The sequence below is a fragment of the Convolutriloba macropyga genome, chromosome 5 (assembly GCF_964194025.1).
Source record: "Convolutriloba macropyga chromosome 5, txConMacr16.3, whole genome shotgun sequence".
NCBI classification, from domain to species: Eukaryota; Metazoa; Xenacoelomorpha; order Acoela; family Convolutidae; genus Convolutriloba; species Convolutriloba macropyga.
This window is the reverse complement of record NC_134472.1, coordinates 28294011-28312182: the sequence shown is the minus strand read 5'-3', so window position 1 is coordinate 28312182 and position 18172 is coordinate 28294011. Positions and strand designations below refer to the sequence as shown.

The 18172-nt window shown below is 33.6% G+C and overlaps 1 protein-coding gene across 1 annotated transcript; it reads left to right on the top strand.

Moving 5' to 3' along the window:
- The first annotated feature begins 1644 nt into the window (after positions 1-1644).
- On the top strand, positions 1645-17957 carry LOC142340331 (acetylcholine receptor subunit alpha-like). Its single transcript, XM_075390905.1, has 4 exons — positions 1645-1944; positions 15613-15792; positions 16170-16738; positions 17267-17957. The coding sequence occupies exons 1-4, from the start codon at positions 1645-1647 to the stop codon at positions 17505-17507; spliced, it is 1290 nt and encodes a 429-aa protein (XP_075247020.1). The 3' UTR covers positions 17508-17957.
- The last annotated feature ends 215 nt before the right edge of the window (positions 17958-18172 follow it).

The window sequence follows — 18172 nt, the reverse complement described above, 5'->3', positions numbered from 1 at the left end:
GCAATTTTGTTCATGTCTTGAACGTTTAGTTTAAGCTGGTGCCAACATTGGACAGTAGCAGCTTAGTTTCCATGGTATAGTAATTGAAAAATTGTCGTGTAAATAAAAAACATGATTTTTCTGGCTTAGGTGAAGCTAAAGAGACCATATTGCACAACTCTTTGAAATGTAGACTTATTTTTTTAAAAAAATAACCTCGGATGCGCACAATGACAATTTTAACTGGCAAAATTTTGACACCCGAACATGATAGTAAACAATTAAACAGAGATTTCGTACAAGAAACACAGTCTTCTAAGTTAAGAAACTACCCTAACCTGGAGCTCGATCGACTAATGAAAAAACTTCTTTGACAGTTAGATGAAAAGACCATGCCCGACACATATTGCGTATCAAAATATTTTGGCTCGACTTTAGGCATTTCCTCGACTTCGGTGAGACATTATACATTGTTCTTTTCAATGGCCGAAAAATAAACGATGTCCTTGACTTTGGCTCAATAATAAACGATTTTTTTGTGTTTGGTTCGACATTCTAAATTGGTCCAAAACATAAGGCTACAATTCTCGTAGTTATATATTGCTTCCTTTTGGCATAGTGTCGCAGGTGAGATACCAGACCAAGTTTGGGTAGGTTGAAGGGACGAAATTGACTCAAGAAGAGCTTTTTGGAAAAACTCAATTGTGTCAGAACGTGGTGTGCAAACGCAGATTCCCCGCTAAACAGCTTAGTTAAATACCACAATGTTAACACATTGTTAACAAATTTACAGTAAGGAAAAGAGCAAAGGAAAACAAATTTGGATGAAACTGGACTTTTTTACCGCATTTCATCGCATTTCTTACAAAAATTCACCGCATCGGTTTTTATTGCAAATCAATGCAAGGAATGCGGTGAATGCGATGGAAAAAAATAATTCACCTTATTTCACAGCATTTCTTTAAAAAAATCTCCGAAAAATTCACAGCATTTCTTACAAAAATTATCCGCATTTGTTTTCCAACGTTTTTTGAACCTGATTTAAATCCACGTGAAATATCATAGAATCAAGAGACGTTAAAGACATGCAGGAGGTGAGAGGCCCGAACCAGTGTATGGAAATTTCATTTTTGTAAAAATACCGAGAACGCTATTCAACGCTATTCACCGCATTTACAGAAAAAAGATGTAAGAATTATGCAGTGGAATTTTTTTCACCGCATTTAACCGCATTTTTAACGAAAATTCACCGCCAAACCTCAACCCGGGCAGTTGTATGAAAGATCCTCACAAATAATTCGGAAGCTCACAAAATTTAAAATTTCGTAATTTTTCGCAAAATTAGTTTTGAAGAATCCATTTGCTTTTCAACGGTACCGCTTATGGTTTCTCACTGATGCACTATTTGTAGTGCTTCCGATAGCAACTACCAGCATTTTATTTCACACATTTCAAACAAATTATCTGGTGCCCTGATCAACCGGCTGAAACAAACAGGCCACTCATTACCAAGCTAATAAAAAACAAACAACATTGTTTACTTCAATTTCCTTTCCCTTTTACTAGAAAAGGTGGTTTCTCTTTTAATTTTCCTCAGCTTCTTTGCAACTGAAAGTTTCATATTTTTCAAGCTACCAAAGCGTCAGGACAGTTATAGCTTTTGAAATGTTGTTGAGAAAAGTTATAACTCTTTTAGTAATTAGTAATTGTTTCACTTTGGTGAGCAGTTTCTTCAATTCTTCCAAACACGAGAAAGACTTTCTGGATTCGTTGCTTGGAAAGTTGACCAAATATTCGCCCCACGTGGACAGTAACCGGACGGTGTATGCATACATGGATCTGTACCAGTTATTAGGAGTTGACGAGAAAGAAGGAGTTGTTTCTGTGAAGGTGTGGATCTTCCTCACTTATTACATCGATTCCATCAAGTGGGATCCAGATGAAGTAGGAGTTGAGGCAATCCAGGTTAACATACAAAATCCATCTTCAATCTTAAATGTGTTCAATGCTATTCCCATAACGAGGCCAATGTCGTATTTCTCGAGTAAATTTACTCGAACTTTTTTGTACTTTTTTCCATGACCACGTTTAAAGATTAGGGTTATAAGCGTGTGTGGAAATAAGCGAATTTAGTCTAAGTTTTCCTGAGGTCTGTATATATTCGACAATCATTTCCACGATGAGTTCTTGGGACTAGCTTGAAGAATAGTGACAATATTTTGTCACTAATTTCCGCCCTATATTTCACTCATTTTCACGCGTCAACCTTCTCCACAGTTGTAGATACTATCCCTCATCATAGTAACATAGTAAATCAGCGCTGAATCATAGTATTTCTCAAGCCTTGTTTTACTATGAACATATTCTGATCATGTCACTTTTACCATGAAAAGTGTAAATTCAGACAGAAAAACCGAAGACCGAGAGAAAACAGCATTGAATTTAAATCCTTAGCAAAGGCTGGCCAGAACTGATTTTCAGTCTGTTCACTCTCTAACTGTAGATTAATGTCATAAATTGCTTCCTCTCGATGCTAATTGGAGATTAAAAAGACGATTAGTAGATTTGCGATATCACCCATGTCACTTTTCACAAGAACCATTAAGATTTGAATTCGGTCCCAATTAATTATTAAAGAAATAGGAACCATAAATATTTAGGTTAATTGCATTCTCAAAATCATGGAATTGGGTTACGTTTATTCGTGAACACTCGTTACACAACAAAAGATATCAGTAACTTATTTCCACCGTTTAGGTAACTATTTTCCATAGTAGAAAATGGTTATCCAAAATTAAAGAAAAGTTACGAAGTATTCCCGCTCGTTTTCGTAAAACAACAAATTTATTGAAATCTGTCTTTTCGAATATTGATTACGTAATGCCTATATCAAAAAAGTTCCCCTGTTAGAATCATTTGAAGAATTATAATAATAATAAATTGTTTACTGGTGTCTTTAAAGCAGAATAAATAGAGCACTTACACAGTTGATCAATACAAAAAAAGAGCACCAGAAAGATCGCCATTAGACCATAAGGTCCGTTTTCAGGCGTCTCATAGTCGGAAGAGAAATTTCATGTTACTTATTTCAAAGTTATTCAGTGGAAATCAAAATTAAAGTGATAGCGATAAAAAAAAACAAGGAAGGTTAGTGTTAAAATGATTTCAATTTGGTCATACTTTTTGATGAATAAATTTTCTAATTTAAGCCATAAATTAACCTAGTGAGTTGTTCATTCAGTAAAAAATAGTTTTCTAGCTTTTCGTGAGCAAAATTGTTTAACTGTGCGCCGCTCAAATTTTTCACTTTTGTTACAAAATTAGAATCCAGTTTGTGAAAAACGTTTAAGAGTTTTCGGATTTTATTTGACAGACTGTTTTTGGAAAAAGATGAATTAAGGGGGACAGCTTTAACACGTTTTTCGCATGAGCACAGTTTTGAAAGTTCATTTTGTGTAATGAAGTGATTTATGTCCATAATGCAACTTTCACGTCTTATGCATTTTGTCATCAGTTTAAAAACTTCGTACAGATGAAGCTCCTGGGCCGAAAAAACTTTGTATTTCTCTCCGATGAGAGAAACTGAGTCAAACTTTTGAACAAAAAAGATTACTCTCAGTATTCTATTAATTTTCGCATCGATTTTCTGCATCGCAGCTCTACTGGCAGTACCATAGACTAGAATCCCGTATTGAACCACTGGTTTAACATAAGTGTTGAAAATCTTGGTCAATTGACTGCGATTTAAAATTTTTCTCAATTTATAGAAAAGTCCGCAAAATTGTACCAATTTATTTTCTACGCGATTCGAGTGTTCTCTAAAACATAATTTTTTGTCAATCGTTATGCCCAAGTAACTTACAGAATTTATATTTTCAAGGCGCTGGCCGTTCATTGTAAAGACATCACTTCTGTCATGCTTAGTCTTAAAGGTTATGGTTTTACTTTTATCCGTGTTCAGTGTAAGTTTGTTCATTTTAAGCCAGTTTTCTGTTTGAGATAAGATCTGTTGATGTTCCCGACAAGCATTTGCTTTATTTGATTTTGTGGAAACTGCAGTATCAACAGCATAGAAAATGAAGTTCGAGCATGGGCTGTTGGTTTTCAAATCATTTATGTAAACAATGAAAAGAAGTGGGCCTAATATAGACCCTTGTGTTACCCCGTATTTAACTTCTGTCATTTGCGACTTCCTTTGTCCAGACTGTACAAATTGTTTCCTGTTTTTCAAATAAGATTCCGAAACAGTATATACAGGACCCCTTAGTCCATACATTTTACACTTTTGAAGCAGAATTTTTCTGTCAATAGTGTCGAAAGCTTTACGTAAATCTAAAAATGTGCAATAAGTGTGCTCCGTATAAGAACGTTTTGATGATCGTATCAACTCAACCAAACTGCTAACTGCGTCAACAGTTCCTCTTTTTTCCCTAAAACCGAATTGTTTGCTGTTTAAAATTTCAAAGTCTTTAAAATAGTTAGAAATACGATTTAGAATAATTTTTTCAAAAATTTTACCAAGAGTTGGTAAGAGAGATATTGGGCGAAAATTATTGGGTTCATTTTTTTCACCTTCTTTATGTAGAGGTATTACTGATGCTATTTTCAATGAGTCCGGAAAATGCCTTCCTGAAAACATGTGTTAATCAGTTTGGATAGGTAGCGCGCGATTGAAACTGCTACAGATTTTATAAAGATATAGTTAAGATCCATATAGTCTTCGCTGTACTTTGACTTAGAATCCTGGATAACTCTAAGCACTTCCTTTTTGCTCGTTGGTAACAAAAACATAGATTGAACTTGTTGATTTTTTAATGAACACTCACTTTGTCTAAACTTTTTGTTCAATTTTTCACCAATTGTTGCAAGGAAGTGATTGAAATCATTTAGTTCCTTTTGGTTGAGATTTTGTACTTTTTCTCGCTCATTTCCGCTAAGATTTCTTATTAATTGAAAAAATTTTCTGTTTGATTTTGCTGCATGCTTTTCTATTATTTTATGATAAAATTGTTTCATTTTTACTTTCACCATTTGTTTAACTTTTTTACGTTGTTCTTGGTACTTTTCTTTGGCCTCTGTTGTTTTTGATTTCATACTTTCTCTGAACATCCTATTCTTTTTTGCAGTTTCTCTTTTCAATTGGTTATCAACCCAGCTGTGATGGTTTTTATTTTTTACAACATGCTTGGGAAGATATCAGTCCAAAATTGATTTCAGTAAAATTTGAAGCTCTTCAAACTTGTTATCAATTGTCTTGTATTTCTCACAATTTTCAAGTTTTGATATTTCATGACTCAAAACAAAATTTATTTTTTCAATTAGGGAGATACCTTTAAGTTTTTGCCAGTTTTTTGAAGTGATATATTCAAGCTTGTTTTCCATCTGTGTTCCTGTCTGAAAACCAAGAAATACAGAATAATGATCAGATATACATGTTTTTTTGACTTTTAACTCTGCTTTAAAATTGCAAAAAAAGATGTCTAAGTTTGATTTTGAGCATGTGGTTTCTCGCGTAATTGAATTTTCATCAATTATTTTCATACAACATCATTTCATAATTTCCTTCAACGTCTCTCGTTTCTGATTGTTCTTTAAAAAATTGATATTAACGTCACCACAGACGATATTATAAGATTGTGGTTCTATTATCAAACTGTCAATTTAACTTTCAATTTTTGAAAGGGTTTCCGTGTTAACTGAATTTGGAGGCATATACATGTAAGTTACGTAGATGCCGGTCTCGACGGTTCCGGTAACTCTCATAGTGAGTGCCTGAAGTCCGTTTAAATTACACGAGTTAACAACTTTTGCTTGTAGAGATTTTTAAATAAAAATTGCAACACCTCCTCCTTTTTTACTGTTGATATTAACGAGAGGTCTATAACCCTCTAGAAACATTGATTTTGTGTGATTATATTCCTTGAGCCAAGTTTCCGTCAGACAGATTGCCGACGGTTTCTCACTTAGACTTTCCAGTAACACTTGTAGATCATCAAAGTTTTTGGTTAGTAAACGAATGTTTTGAAGCATGACTTGGAAACAGTTTGACATGTTTTTCGTTAAGATTGAAATTTTAACTTAATTAAAGAACTAACTAGCTACGCAGGCCGCCAGACACAGCCGAATGTAAAAAGTGTAAATGATTTTAAAAATTAAATAAAAAAAAATGCAAAACAAAAGCAAGAAAAAAAAAACTTTCCACAGATTAGTAGTATCAAATGGAATCAGTTCCCGCGAAAATCACAGGAAGAAGAGAGTAATATTACAAAGTTACTCTTCCTTAACCCCTGTCTCTTCAAAAAGACCGCGTATATCACAGTCCGAAAAGACTACTTGCGGAAATCACAAGCAGAGTTAAGGACAGAGAACTCTGCTAACCAAGGGTTTCAACCAGCTGGTGGTTTTCTGTAGTGTCAGGTGCTATAATAATACTAATTTTTAGAATCCTAATAAAAAGAAAAAATTGCTCTTCCGGTTGAACATGATGGGAGTTTTTGAGTTACAGAAACAGAAAGCACATTTCAACATAAATCCAGAACAATTATTTTGATTCAGATTTCGTTTTCTAGTTCTCATCTTGTTTTACTATTTTTGTCGTTTGGCAGCGGGAGATCTGATGTCTACATCATCGTCCTTAACATTTCGCTTTTTAATGGTTGTAAGCTTGTCTAATTCTCCTATTTCGTTCACCCGAACGAATTGTGGTTTCTGTTCGTTGTTTTCAACGAGCACGGAAACAACGCAATTGTGTGTTGTTGTAATTAAGTTGCGTTTCGTAGCCTCTGCTTTGATTTGAGCCTCACATTCAGGGAGTGGCTCGTTTATGTAGATGTTGTTTCCATTAATTGCGTTTTTCTTGTTTCGTAAGGCTCGTCTTTTCTTAAAAATTGCTTTTTGATCAGCAAAGTAGATGAACTTGCATATAACAGTAGGCATATTGTTGTACTTCATTTGACGCGGTAAAATATGACAAGCTTTGATGCTGGGTCTCTCCAGGTACACTCCAAGAAATTTATCAAAAAATTTCAATGTTTCGAGCGTAACGTCCTGTACACTTCGACTATCAAATGGGGGGTTAACGATTAGAACGCTATCTTTCCTTGAGTATCGTTCCTGTGCTCTGAGCCGATCGTTCATGTTTTTCTGGTTTTTTGTTAGCATTTCAATTTTTTGGTCTTGTTCAACAATAGTTTTACGAAGCTTAGATACTACCTTTTGTAACTATTGTATTTGTGGTGTTTGTGTGTTGTTTTTACTCACGATACCATTGGCCACATCCTCTGCTTTGGTTGATTCCATAGTCCAGTCAATAATAATAAAGAAGAATAGAAGTTCAATTTAATTGTTTTGATCAATAAAAGACAAGAAAAGATTCAGTTTCGATAAGCTAATGCGTAAAACGGCCTGCGTAGTTTCGTTTTATAGACGTAGAAACATCAAGGTCAAAAAGAAAGAAAGAAATAGAGCAACCGCTCTGTATGAATGCGTGTGTTTTTGTTTTCTGTATGAATGCGTGAATTATTCAGTCGAACCCGCATACGTTGAATGCGCTGAAAAGTTCAAGGAATACCCTCATCAAACTCATGTTAAAGAGCATATAGCCAATTATAAAGTCTAAATAGTAATATAGCCAACAATACAAAATAGTCAAATATATGTGGAAACTTTGAAGTGATAGTTTGATCCCTAGCTTTTTTTGTTTAAAGGGGTCGAAATTTTATAATTTTGATAAATTTTTCTAAAATTTGATATACATAGATAAAAACTAAACTCTTTTGATGTTTTTTTCCATTATCATCACTAGCCTCTGCACTATAAAACTAATCAAGTGCGATAAAAACTAAATTTTTCCTCCATGTATATTTTGCGAAATTATCCAATTAATTCAATATTCTTGGAAGAAATGTATATAAATTTATCAGAGATAATTTCTAATTCTTTGAATCAGTTTCTGCCGCAAAAAGCTGCGCTCTTAAGTTATGCAGCAATAATATTATTTATTTGCATTACAAAATAACCAAAAATGACACTAAAATAATTTTTGGTATAAATTATTTAATGTGAAAAAACTCGCAGGCACTTTCGTGTCAAGGCCTCATGTTCCTCGGAAGATTCGATTTATGTTCTGACATTCACGTTGACTTAGGCATAATAGACTACTACTTTTCGAAATATCTGATTTTTTATGGATTGAAACGCGACAATAAAAGCGAGTGAAACTCGAAAAAGGTATTCTAATCTACTTAATTTAAAATTTTGCCTACTTAAAAATTATTATTTTTAAAATTATAAAGATTTTTATAATTATTTTTAATAATTTTTGCCTACTTATTTAATTGGTCACATAACTTCAGTATAACGGTGGTTTTGCTGTATTAGCGGATACAAAAATCACGCACATCTTCAATTTGAAACAGTTTAGTTAACAAAGCAGGAATTTATTTCACAATAGAATAATTTGAACGATGTAGTTTAGTTTTTCGCACAAAACGGTTTGGCACAGTCAGACCTATTCTCTTCTGCTAAGTAATGTTAATAAAGGCCGCGGTTTTCCGAAAAATTTGCATTCATCCAAACAGTGGAAATAGAATTCAATAGAGTCGTTAAGGATTAGTTTGTCAATAGCAGCGCAAAATTTAAATAAAAGACATTTGAGTTCAATTGATTTTGATTAAATCCAGTTAAAAAATACAGTAAAAATTGAGAACTTGCTGGTTCTAACTGCTAAAAATTTGGAGCAACCAATTGGCTGCCGCCCTAAAAATTTCTTTAATGCAATCAGTTTGAGCAGTTAATTGTTTCCTCTAAATATTTTTCTTCGAAATGTTTCTTTACTTAATTGAAATTAAAATTATAATAACTAAGTTTTATACAATCATTTATTGAGTACGGATTGCCTGTTTCGTCAAGAAAAGAAAACTGTCACTGTCGATATCCTCAATTGCAGTATTTTATTAGCTCCAGTTTTCGCCTGATCATTCAATAAAGATCAGTGCAAAATTTCACAAAAGACCAAAATTATATCACAACCTCAGCATCTATATGAGATTGAAACGTTTGTTTAAAAAAAATAGCGCACATCCACAAATAAGTACTTTTGACAGTTGCTGAACTAACATTAGGCCTGATGAGATTCCTACATTAGTTCTATCATAGCATTCATAAGTGTTTTCCGGGGAAAAGTAAAAGTACTTTAAAAATTAATTGTTTTCCTCGGAAATATGACCATATCAGTTTACTATGTAACGTGCGATACATAATCATAAAAAAGTTCGGTAAATCGGTGGAATGAAGTGAGTTATAACTAGATGAATTTCACATTTCTTAAAAGCCCTTTTGTTGAAGCTATTTTTGATCCAGTTTTTATTGACAAAATAAAAAAGTAAGTTTTAAATTTTTGATGTACGACTAGGTCGTCCCCAATCAATTCTCCTGAATATTAACGTTTTCAAATGCTTTTTTGGTTTGCATGTTCAATTTGGCTATATTGTTTCTAAGAAAATTGCATAGCCCACGAAAAAACGATTTTTGTAGGAAATGAGAATCGTGCAATTTTCAGAGGATTTGCTGAAAACTGCATAACAAAATTGTTTCAACAAAATTGTTTCAACTCACAGGAAAATTTTTAAAAGTTCGCCATTACATCAAACAATCTAGCTCAATGTTGTAACATCACTCGTAATATTGAAAATCTGACACAAATTTGACAAAATGTATCTATTCTTAAAACCAGTCTACGCTCAAAATCTTAGGTAAAATTCTTGACATATAAATGAATGATTACAAAAGTTGAGTTGTTTACAGCCCTTCCATCAATTTCCACGACTCTCACGTTATAAAATTGGTAAAACTACGAAACTCATGTACCTCAATTTACTTCAACCATTGTACGCCAAAACCTACAGCTGTTTCGATCAGACTCCTTCCGGGAGTTCTTCGAACTAAATTTTACCCCAGTTTCCAACCCAATTTGGCATTTTCAGTGATCGAGTGTTCAAGAGCCACAAGACATCACTTTTTGCCGCTGGTCACAAAAAGTCATTCAAAGTGAATAAAAAAACCACCCAAATAAAAAAATTGCTAACGAAGTTCAAAAATGGATTAAAAAATTAGATTCTTTCGTAAATGTTCATTAAAAACCTCAAAAAAAATATAACATGAAAGAATCAAAAACGTCAAAAGCACTGTGACGTTGCTCCTGATCGGTTAATTTAACAGAATGAAATGAAAAGCGATTTTTTAAACATTACAATGCGAACTCCATATCTTACAAATTCTTTGATGGAAAAAATTAGACTCTAGTGACAAATTTTTGACGCTTTAATTATCTTTCATTAGGGCCTGCTATGATCTGCTATCAAATTTTGATTTCAAATCCAACAATTTAAAAAATCAGTTTCCGCCGAATAAAGCTGCGCCCTTAAGTTATGCAGCAATAATATTATTTATTTGCATTAATTACAAAATAACACAAATTGACAAAAAAATAATTTTTGGTATAAATTATGTAATGTGAAAAAAATCGCAGGAACTTTCGTGTCAAGGCCTCAAGTTCCTTGGAAGATTCCGATTGATGTTCTGCCATTCACGTTGACTTAGGCATAATAGACTACTACTTTTCGAAATATCTGGTTTTTTATGGATTGAAACGCGACAATAAAAGCCAGTGAAACTCGAAAAAGGTATTCTAATGTACTTAATTTACAAATTTGCCTACTTTTTGCATTCGTTTGCACATCTGTCGTACAAAAAAAACTTGTCTGTGATGCTAAAGATTACGTCAAATGTCCTATAACACTACTTATTATTGGACAGTTTGTAAAAGGCCAGACAGTTGACGTAACAGCTGTATTATTTAATTGGTCACATAAGTTCAGTATAACGGTGGTTTTGCTGTATTAGCGGATACAAAAATCACGCACATCTTTAATTTGAAACAGGTTAGTTAACAAAGCAGGAATTTATTTCACAATAGAATAATTTGAACGATGTAGTTTAGTTTTTCGCACAAAACGGTTTGGCACAGTCAGACCTATTCTCTTCTGCTAAGTAATGTTAATAAAGGCCGCGGTTTTCCAAAAAATTTGCATTTCTCCAAACAGTGGAAATATAATTCAATAGAGTCGTTAAGGATTAGTTTATCAATAGCAGCGCAAAATTTAAATAAAAAACATTTGAGTTCAATTGATTTTGATTAAATCCAGTTAAAAAATACAGTAAAAATTGAGAACTTGCTGGTTCTAACTGCTAAAAATTTGGAGCAATCAATTGGCTGCCGCCCTAAAAATTTCTTTAATGCAATCAGTTTGAGCAGTTAATTGTTTCCTCTAAATATTTTTCTTCGAAATGTTTCTTTACTTAATTGAAATTAAAATTATAATAACTAAGTTTTATACAATCATTTATTGAGTACGGATTGCCTGTTTCGTCAAGAAAAGAAAACTGTCACTGTCGATATCCTCAATTGCAGTATTTTATTAGCTCCAGTTTTCGCCGGATCATTCAAAAAAGATCAGTGTAAAATTTCACACAAGACCAAAATTATATCACAATCTCAGCATCTATATGCGATTGAAACGTTTGTTTAAAAAAAATAGCGCACATCCACAAATAAGTACTTTTGACAGTTGCTGAGCTAACATTAGGCCTGATGAGATTCCTACATTAGTTCTATCATAGCATTCATAAGTGTTTTCCGGGGAAAAGTAAAAGTACTTTGAAAATAAATGTCTTCCTCGGAAATATGACCATAATTTTACTATGTAACGTGCGATACATAAATATAAAAAGTTCGGTAAATCGGTGAAATGAAGTGAGTTATAACTAGATGAATTTCACATTTCTTAAAAGCCCTTTTGTTGAAGCTATTTTTGATCCAGTTTTTATTGACAAAATAAAAAAGTAAGTTTTAATTTTTTGATGTACGACTAGGTCGTCCTCAATCAATTCTCCTGAAAATGAAAGTTTTCAAAAACTTTTTTGGTTTCTATGTTCAATTTGGCTATATTGTTTTTAAAAAAATCGTAAAGCCCATAAAAAACGATTTTTGTAGGAAATGAGAATCGTGCAATTTTCAGAGGATTTGCTGAAAACTGCATAACAAAATTGTTTCAACAAAATTGTTTCAACTCATAGGAAAATTTTAAAAACTTCACCGTTACATCAAACAATCTAGCTCAATGTTGTTACAACACTCGTAATATTGAAAATCTGACACAAATTTGACAAAATGTATCTAATCTTAAATCCAGTCTACGCTCAAAATCTTAGGTAAAATTCTTGACATATAAAAGATTACAAAAGTTTAGTTGTTTACAGCCCTTCCATCAATTTCCACGACTCTCACGTTATCAAATTGGTAAAACTACGAAACTCATAAACCTCAATTTACATCAACCATTGTACGCCAAAACGTACAGCTGTTTCGATCAGACTCCTTCCAGGAGTTCTTCGAACTAAATTTTACCCCAGTCTCCAACCCAATTTGGCATTTTCAGTGATCCAATGTTCAAGAGCCACAATACATCACTTTTTGCCGCTGATCACAAAAAGTCATTCAAAGTGAATAAAAAAACCACTCAAATAAAAAAATTGCTAACGAAGTTCAAAAATGGATTAAAAAATTAGGTTCTTTCGTAAATGTTCAATAAAAACCTCAAAAAAAATATAATATGAAAGAATCACAAACGTCAAAAGCACTGTGACGTTGCTCCTGATCGGTTAATTTAACAGAATGAAATGAAAAGCAATTTTTTAAACATTACAATGCGAATTCCATATCTTACAAATTCTTTGGAAAAAATTATACTCTTGTGACATTTTTTGACGCTTTAATTATCTTTCATTAGCGCCTGCTATGATCTGCTATCAAATTTTGATTTCAAATCCAACAATTTAAAAAATTATAAGCCAATTTTTTTTCGTTCCGTAAATTTTCCATAGAAAGTCTATAATTATCATAACATCGATTGATTTAATCAAAATAAAAAAGATTTCAATTTTAAAAATTCAGAATTCTGAAGCTAAAGTAGAAGCTGAGATGCAAAAAACCCCTACTTATTACTCTCTTTCTTTCGATAAATCTTATTCAGGCCACTCATCAGCCTACAAATTTTTTTTGCTCTAATTTACTTTAATTGATTCATTAAAAAGCTAGTGTAGTATTTTTCACCTGGCCACATTTTAACCAGCATTTCAACATTTATATGAGATGCAATCATTTGCTTCTAAATTGTAACGAACAACTATAAAAAAGAACTTAGGCATTTATTTCCAATAACCTAACGTTGTCAAATCGGTAAAATTTACTATAATCTTTTCGTTCAAATTCCTGTGATTTGTTCATTTCATCCACTGCACGCCAAAAACCTGTAATTTCATTCTAAGTCGTGCCAGAAGTTTTTCTCTCCTGATTTTTCTCCAGTTTCCACCAAACTTCGATATTTATAGTCATCCAATAATCCAGAGTCATGAAAACCTTTTAGTTTTTGTCACCAAACCAAGCAATGAATAAAAAGCTTCCATACAAATTTGAAAAGTATCACCTAAATATAAAATTTTTTGAAAAAATCAAAATATCGGTTATGAAAGTATCAAAAACCGTCATAAGCTCTCTTACTCCGATCGAATAATTTGACAGAAGCAAATAAATGGCATTTTCCTTAACATCACAAAATCGTACTCAACGATTTACAAATTCTTCGCCAAGTACTTAACGTTTGATGGAAAAAAGTTCGTAGAATCTTTTGGCACTTTTGACGCTTTTATCTTTCCTCAGAGCCTGCTAAGATCAGCGACAAAATATAAAAACATGAAAAATTCTTCGCGATTTCTTTTTCTCATGAAATTTTGAAAATCTCTTTATTAAACGGCGCAAAATGCTAGGATTTCTAAAGCTAATAAGAAAATTCTATGCAGATAACTCTTTTGTAAAACCTAATTCAGGCTACTCATACGCCTAAAACAAACTTTTGCGTAGCCTTTGCCAGTATTTTTTATTGAAAATAGCGTTATCTATAGTCCAAAAACTTAAAAAGGCAGATACTGAGATGACACTACATTATAAACAGATAACATTAACGTCGGAAAATTTACTCTCGAACGACAGGCAGGGAAATTTAATTCAGAGGGGGCTGTAGCCTGAATAATTTTTATAGGTGCGAAAAAGACGATGCAGGATAGATTCCAACTCCCGACCTTCGTCGTAATCAACTGAAGCTTGAACCACTTGTCGTACAGTTCAATGTGCTAGCTTGTCTTACCAATTTTGTATCAGCACTTAATTTCTGATAACAAACTAAAAAAGAAAGGTCAATAGGTTACAAATCATTCCAGAAGTGAATCAAGAATATATTGTAGAACAAAACGGTCAAGCTAAAATATTGCATTAGAAAGAACACAAGTTTACAATAAATGCAACAAACTTTGTTCGAGAGTAAATAATGAAAAGTCTAGAGCTGTTTTAACAACTTAATTCCAATACTACATTTTAATATCTGCATACAATTGTTAAGTCTAATTAGCATTGATCACTTTGATGTTATAATTGGACAACATCAACTAAAAAGGAGCATTCAAAATCTTCCAGCAAATCAAATTCAAATTTATTTGGGGTTTTGCATGAAGCGCAGCACGAGGGCAAGCGAACATGAAATCAAGTCGAAGAGCCGAAGCAATGAAATTATAATTTTAAGCCTACGTTTATTTAGGTTAAACATTGGAACATTAAAACATTGCAACACTAAAACATGCAACACTAAAACATTGTAACACTATAATATTGCAACTGATTTTACAGCTAGTAAAGTTTATTAATCTTAAAACTGTATCAAGGTAGATTTAAACATGCATGATAAATGGCGTACTATTTCAATTTCTCCAGTCTGGATTTAGATTTCTAAGCGAAAGAGAAGCAGAAAGATTTTTTATTAGAAATGGAAAATCGAGCGAAGATAATAAAATCTCTTCAGCAAAGAAAGAACACTAGATTGCCGTAGCAGTATATACAAAACGTGCTATGGAAAAATATAGTAATCAAATGACTTATGGTCTTTTCATGAGTCGAGGTCTGAAACTGGGTGCCAAAAAATGTTGCGCGGTCGCTAAAATCCATTTCATGTATGCAGATCTTACGTCTTCCTGTAAAGTCTGAGTAGCTTCTATTGTTTGAGTTTAGTTCTGTAAGTAGGGTGTTTTTTGAAATCTTTGTTTAAATATGAGTTATTCGAAGACTGGAAAAATAAAACTTGCAAGATAGTTCATGTACAATAACTTATAATTAAAAAGCTAATAACTGACTGCTGTTGTTAAGAGTATTCTCTTTCTTTCGAAAGTAAATTTTTCGAGGAATTTAGTTCTCTTTACATTTCATCGAATTCAGCTAGGCAACATCGAAGTTTTTTCAGTTTATCATGTATTTTCCTATTCTACCTAGGATATAGGTTTAACATACCTGATTGTCACGAGGTGGTATCAATTGCAATCTAAGTTCTTGCTGAACGATTTTGAGTTTAACATTGACTCTTAGTCATTTTGTTTCCGCAAAACAACCAGGCTCAGAGAGTTGGAACAATTCGTACACGCTGATCTTGGTATCTAAGAGAGGAAGGAAACATTTCTGAGTTATGCTTTTAGATTCCTCCTGATACCGTTTGGACTCCTGACGTCACTCTGTTCAATGCAGTTGAGATTGCTTTCTCTTCTAATGACTACCAATTCGTTGAACATACAGGACTCGTAATAGCAAGAAGCACGAGTCTCAATGTCAAACTCACATGTCCCTTTGACCTCAAACACTTCCCATATGATACACAGGTAGGTCTCATTTTTAATGGATCGTGATTATCGTTGAATTAAGTTCCCATCCCAAAATTCTTGAGAAAAAGCACTTAGAATAAAACCAAACTCAGACATTAAAAATTAACTCGAGAAAAGTGATTGCCCGATCTATCGGGGATTTTGATCTGTTGAATCTAATTAAACGTAGGGTCACTTACAGGGAATTGAAAAAGCAATTTTCAATCACTGTAGATCCAACTTTTCCATACTACTGCAACAAGCCTGCAATGTCAACAATATCCTCTTTAGTTGAAGTAGAAATGGTCGTTTGGTTAAAGTTGGTCACGCTCGAGAGCTAAATAGGGAATATTGACTTGCGTTGTGCAATTATAGAAGAGGGAAAATGTTTACAGATTTGTAATCTGACACTCGGAAAGTGGATAACAACGAACTCTCATTACCGATTGTCCACGGATCCGGAGTTTGGAAACATCACAAGGATGCCTTTGAACTACTTCCACCAAAATGGACAGTGGAAACTAAAACCTCCAGTCTATTACAAAATTCACCAGCGAATAATTCAGAGTGCACGAAGAAACGACTTACGCTTCGACACAATAATCTACACTCTCGTTTTGGAACGACAACCTGTTTATTACGTCATAGTCGTTATGATTCCATGCGCAATGTTTGGTATTTTGGCAATCGTGACTTTCGGACTGCCACTTGAGGGTGGAGAAAGAGTTTCTTTTTCCACCGCAATTCTGCTCTCCCAGGTTTTGGAACTATTGGTTTTAGCGGACATTTTGCCTCCAGCTGATAAAAAAAAATTTCCTCTGTTGGGCAAGTATGTGTTGTCGCAAGTGATGGCTGTAGCCCTGTCGGTCATAATGACAGTTGCACTACAGTGTGTCTATCAGACACCAGCCTCAAAACCAATGCCTCAATGGTTGTCCAAGATCGCACAAAAATTGAAACCTGGGTTAGCCTCATTTTGGTTTCGTGGAACGTTTGCCTTGCCCCATAGGATTATAACCCTCTGTAATTAAGTCTTAAACCGTTATAGTGGTATAAATACATTGTGTAGTGCCAAGTAACACTAGAAAGTGGAAAACAGAATTTTTGTTTGGGGGTGGTCCTAGCTTTTTTTAGTATTGCCTTTATTTGTTGCGCTTTGAGACCTCTGAAAGCTACAGTTCAAAAAAGAAGTTCATCTCAGATACTTGCACCTCAAGACGTTTCAACTCGTTTGAGTTGGTGATAGTGATAACCGTAGTTCATTAAATAACTGAATTTTCGGATCTATTCTCTTTGGACCTATAACTTAGCGGGCATATATATTTTACACTCCTCAAACGCAAGTGCTATTTTACATAGTAACAATCTATGTAGCAACAGATAATTTGTAAGTGGGGTCATAAACACACTGCGGGCCTAAACAGATTAGATCTGATTTCTCTACATCTGATGTCAGTTATGTTTCCATATTATTGAACAGACCTACGTTTAGTGACAAATACCCCACAATCACTGAGCATGAGCAGACCAAAACAGACCTCAGAGGAGCGTCGGATCTCATCGCTAACGACTCATCGCACCTGACAGGACCTTGGCCTCAGTACACTTCTAAGGATCTCAATCCATGGAAAGACTTGGCAATTGGGCTGAACAAAGTGTCGCAGGTTGTGTCCTTCTTAACAATCTTCGCTCCGACCATTGGATGGACGCTCCAAATCAGACAAATATTCTAGGAGTGTGAAGTGCATTACGTGCTTTTTAAAGTCTTATAAGCATCGCCAAAAAAGGCTGAATGTTTAAAAACAATACACGGCAAACTCACAAACTTTAGAAACGTTTTCCAGTTTCAATTGAAAAATACATTCTTGTCCTTGATTCTGATTTTGGCCGATGAAACACAAACAAAAAGTCAAGCGAAAACTGAATACACACAGCATTCATGCATATTTCTGTCGATTGATATATTCCGCTTTGGCCAAATTTTCTACTCATACTGACTTCAGAATGCAGCTTTTCTGGTTTTATTGGTTTTCGAACATTCCACTTCACCAATGAGAGCTTCGAACTCAACTTCAGTTCGGTTTACGCGATTTTACAGAGTGCAAGAGTTATAATCTTATTTAATTTACAAATTTTAAAATGTTTTGTAGTAATGTTCACAACTATTTTTTTTAATTTTTCTTTTAACTCTGCGCACCAAGGCTCAATTAGATCTGCTAAGCAAAGTTTTTCATTAAAAATAGTTTTTTGAAAATTAATAAACCACCTGCTCTTCCCAATATGGTACATTTCATTCTAGTTTGCGAAAGATATAGAAACTATAGTGAAAAAGTTTTCTCTGCCTAAATAGATGAACAACAAAAACAGATCTCACCAGAAAAATTTTTTGCTTAAAAGT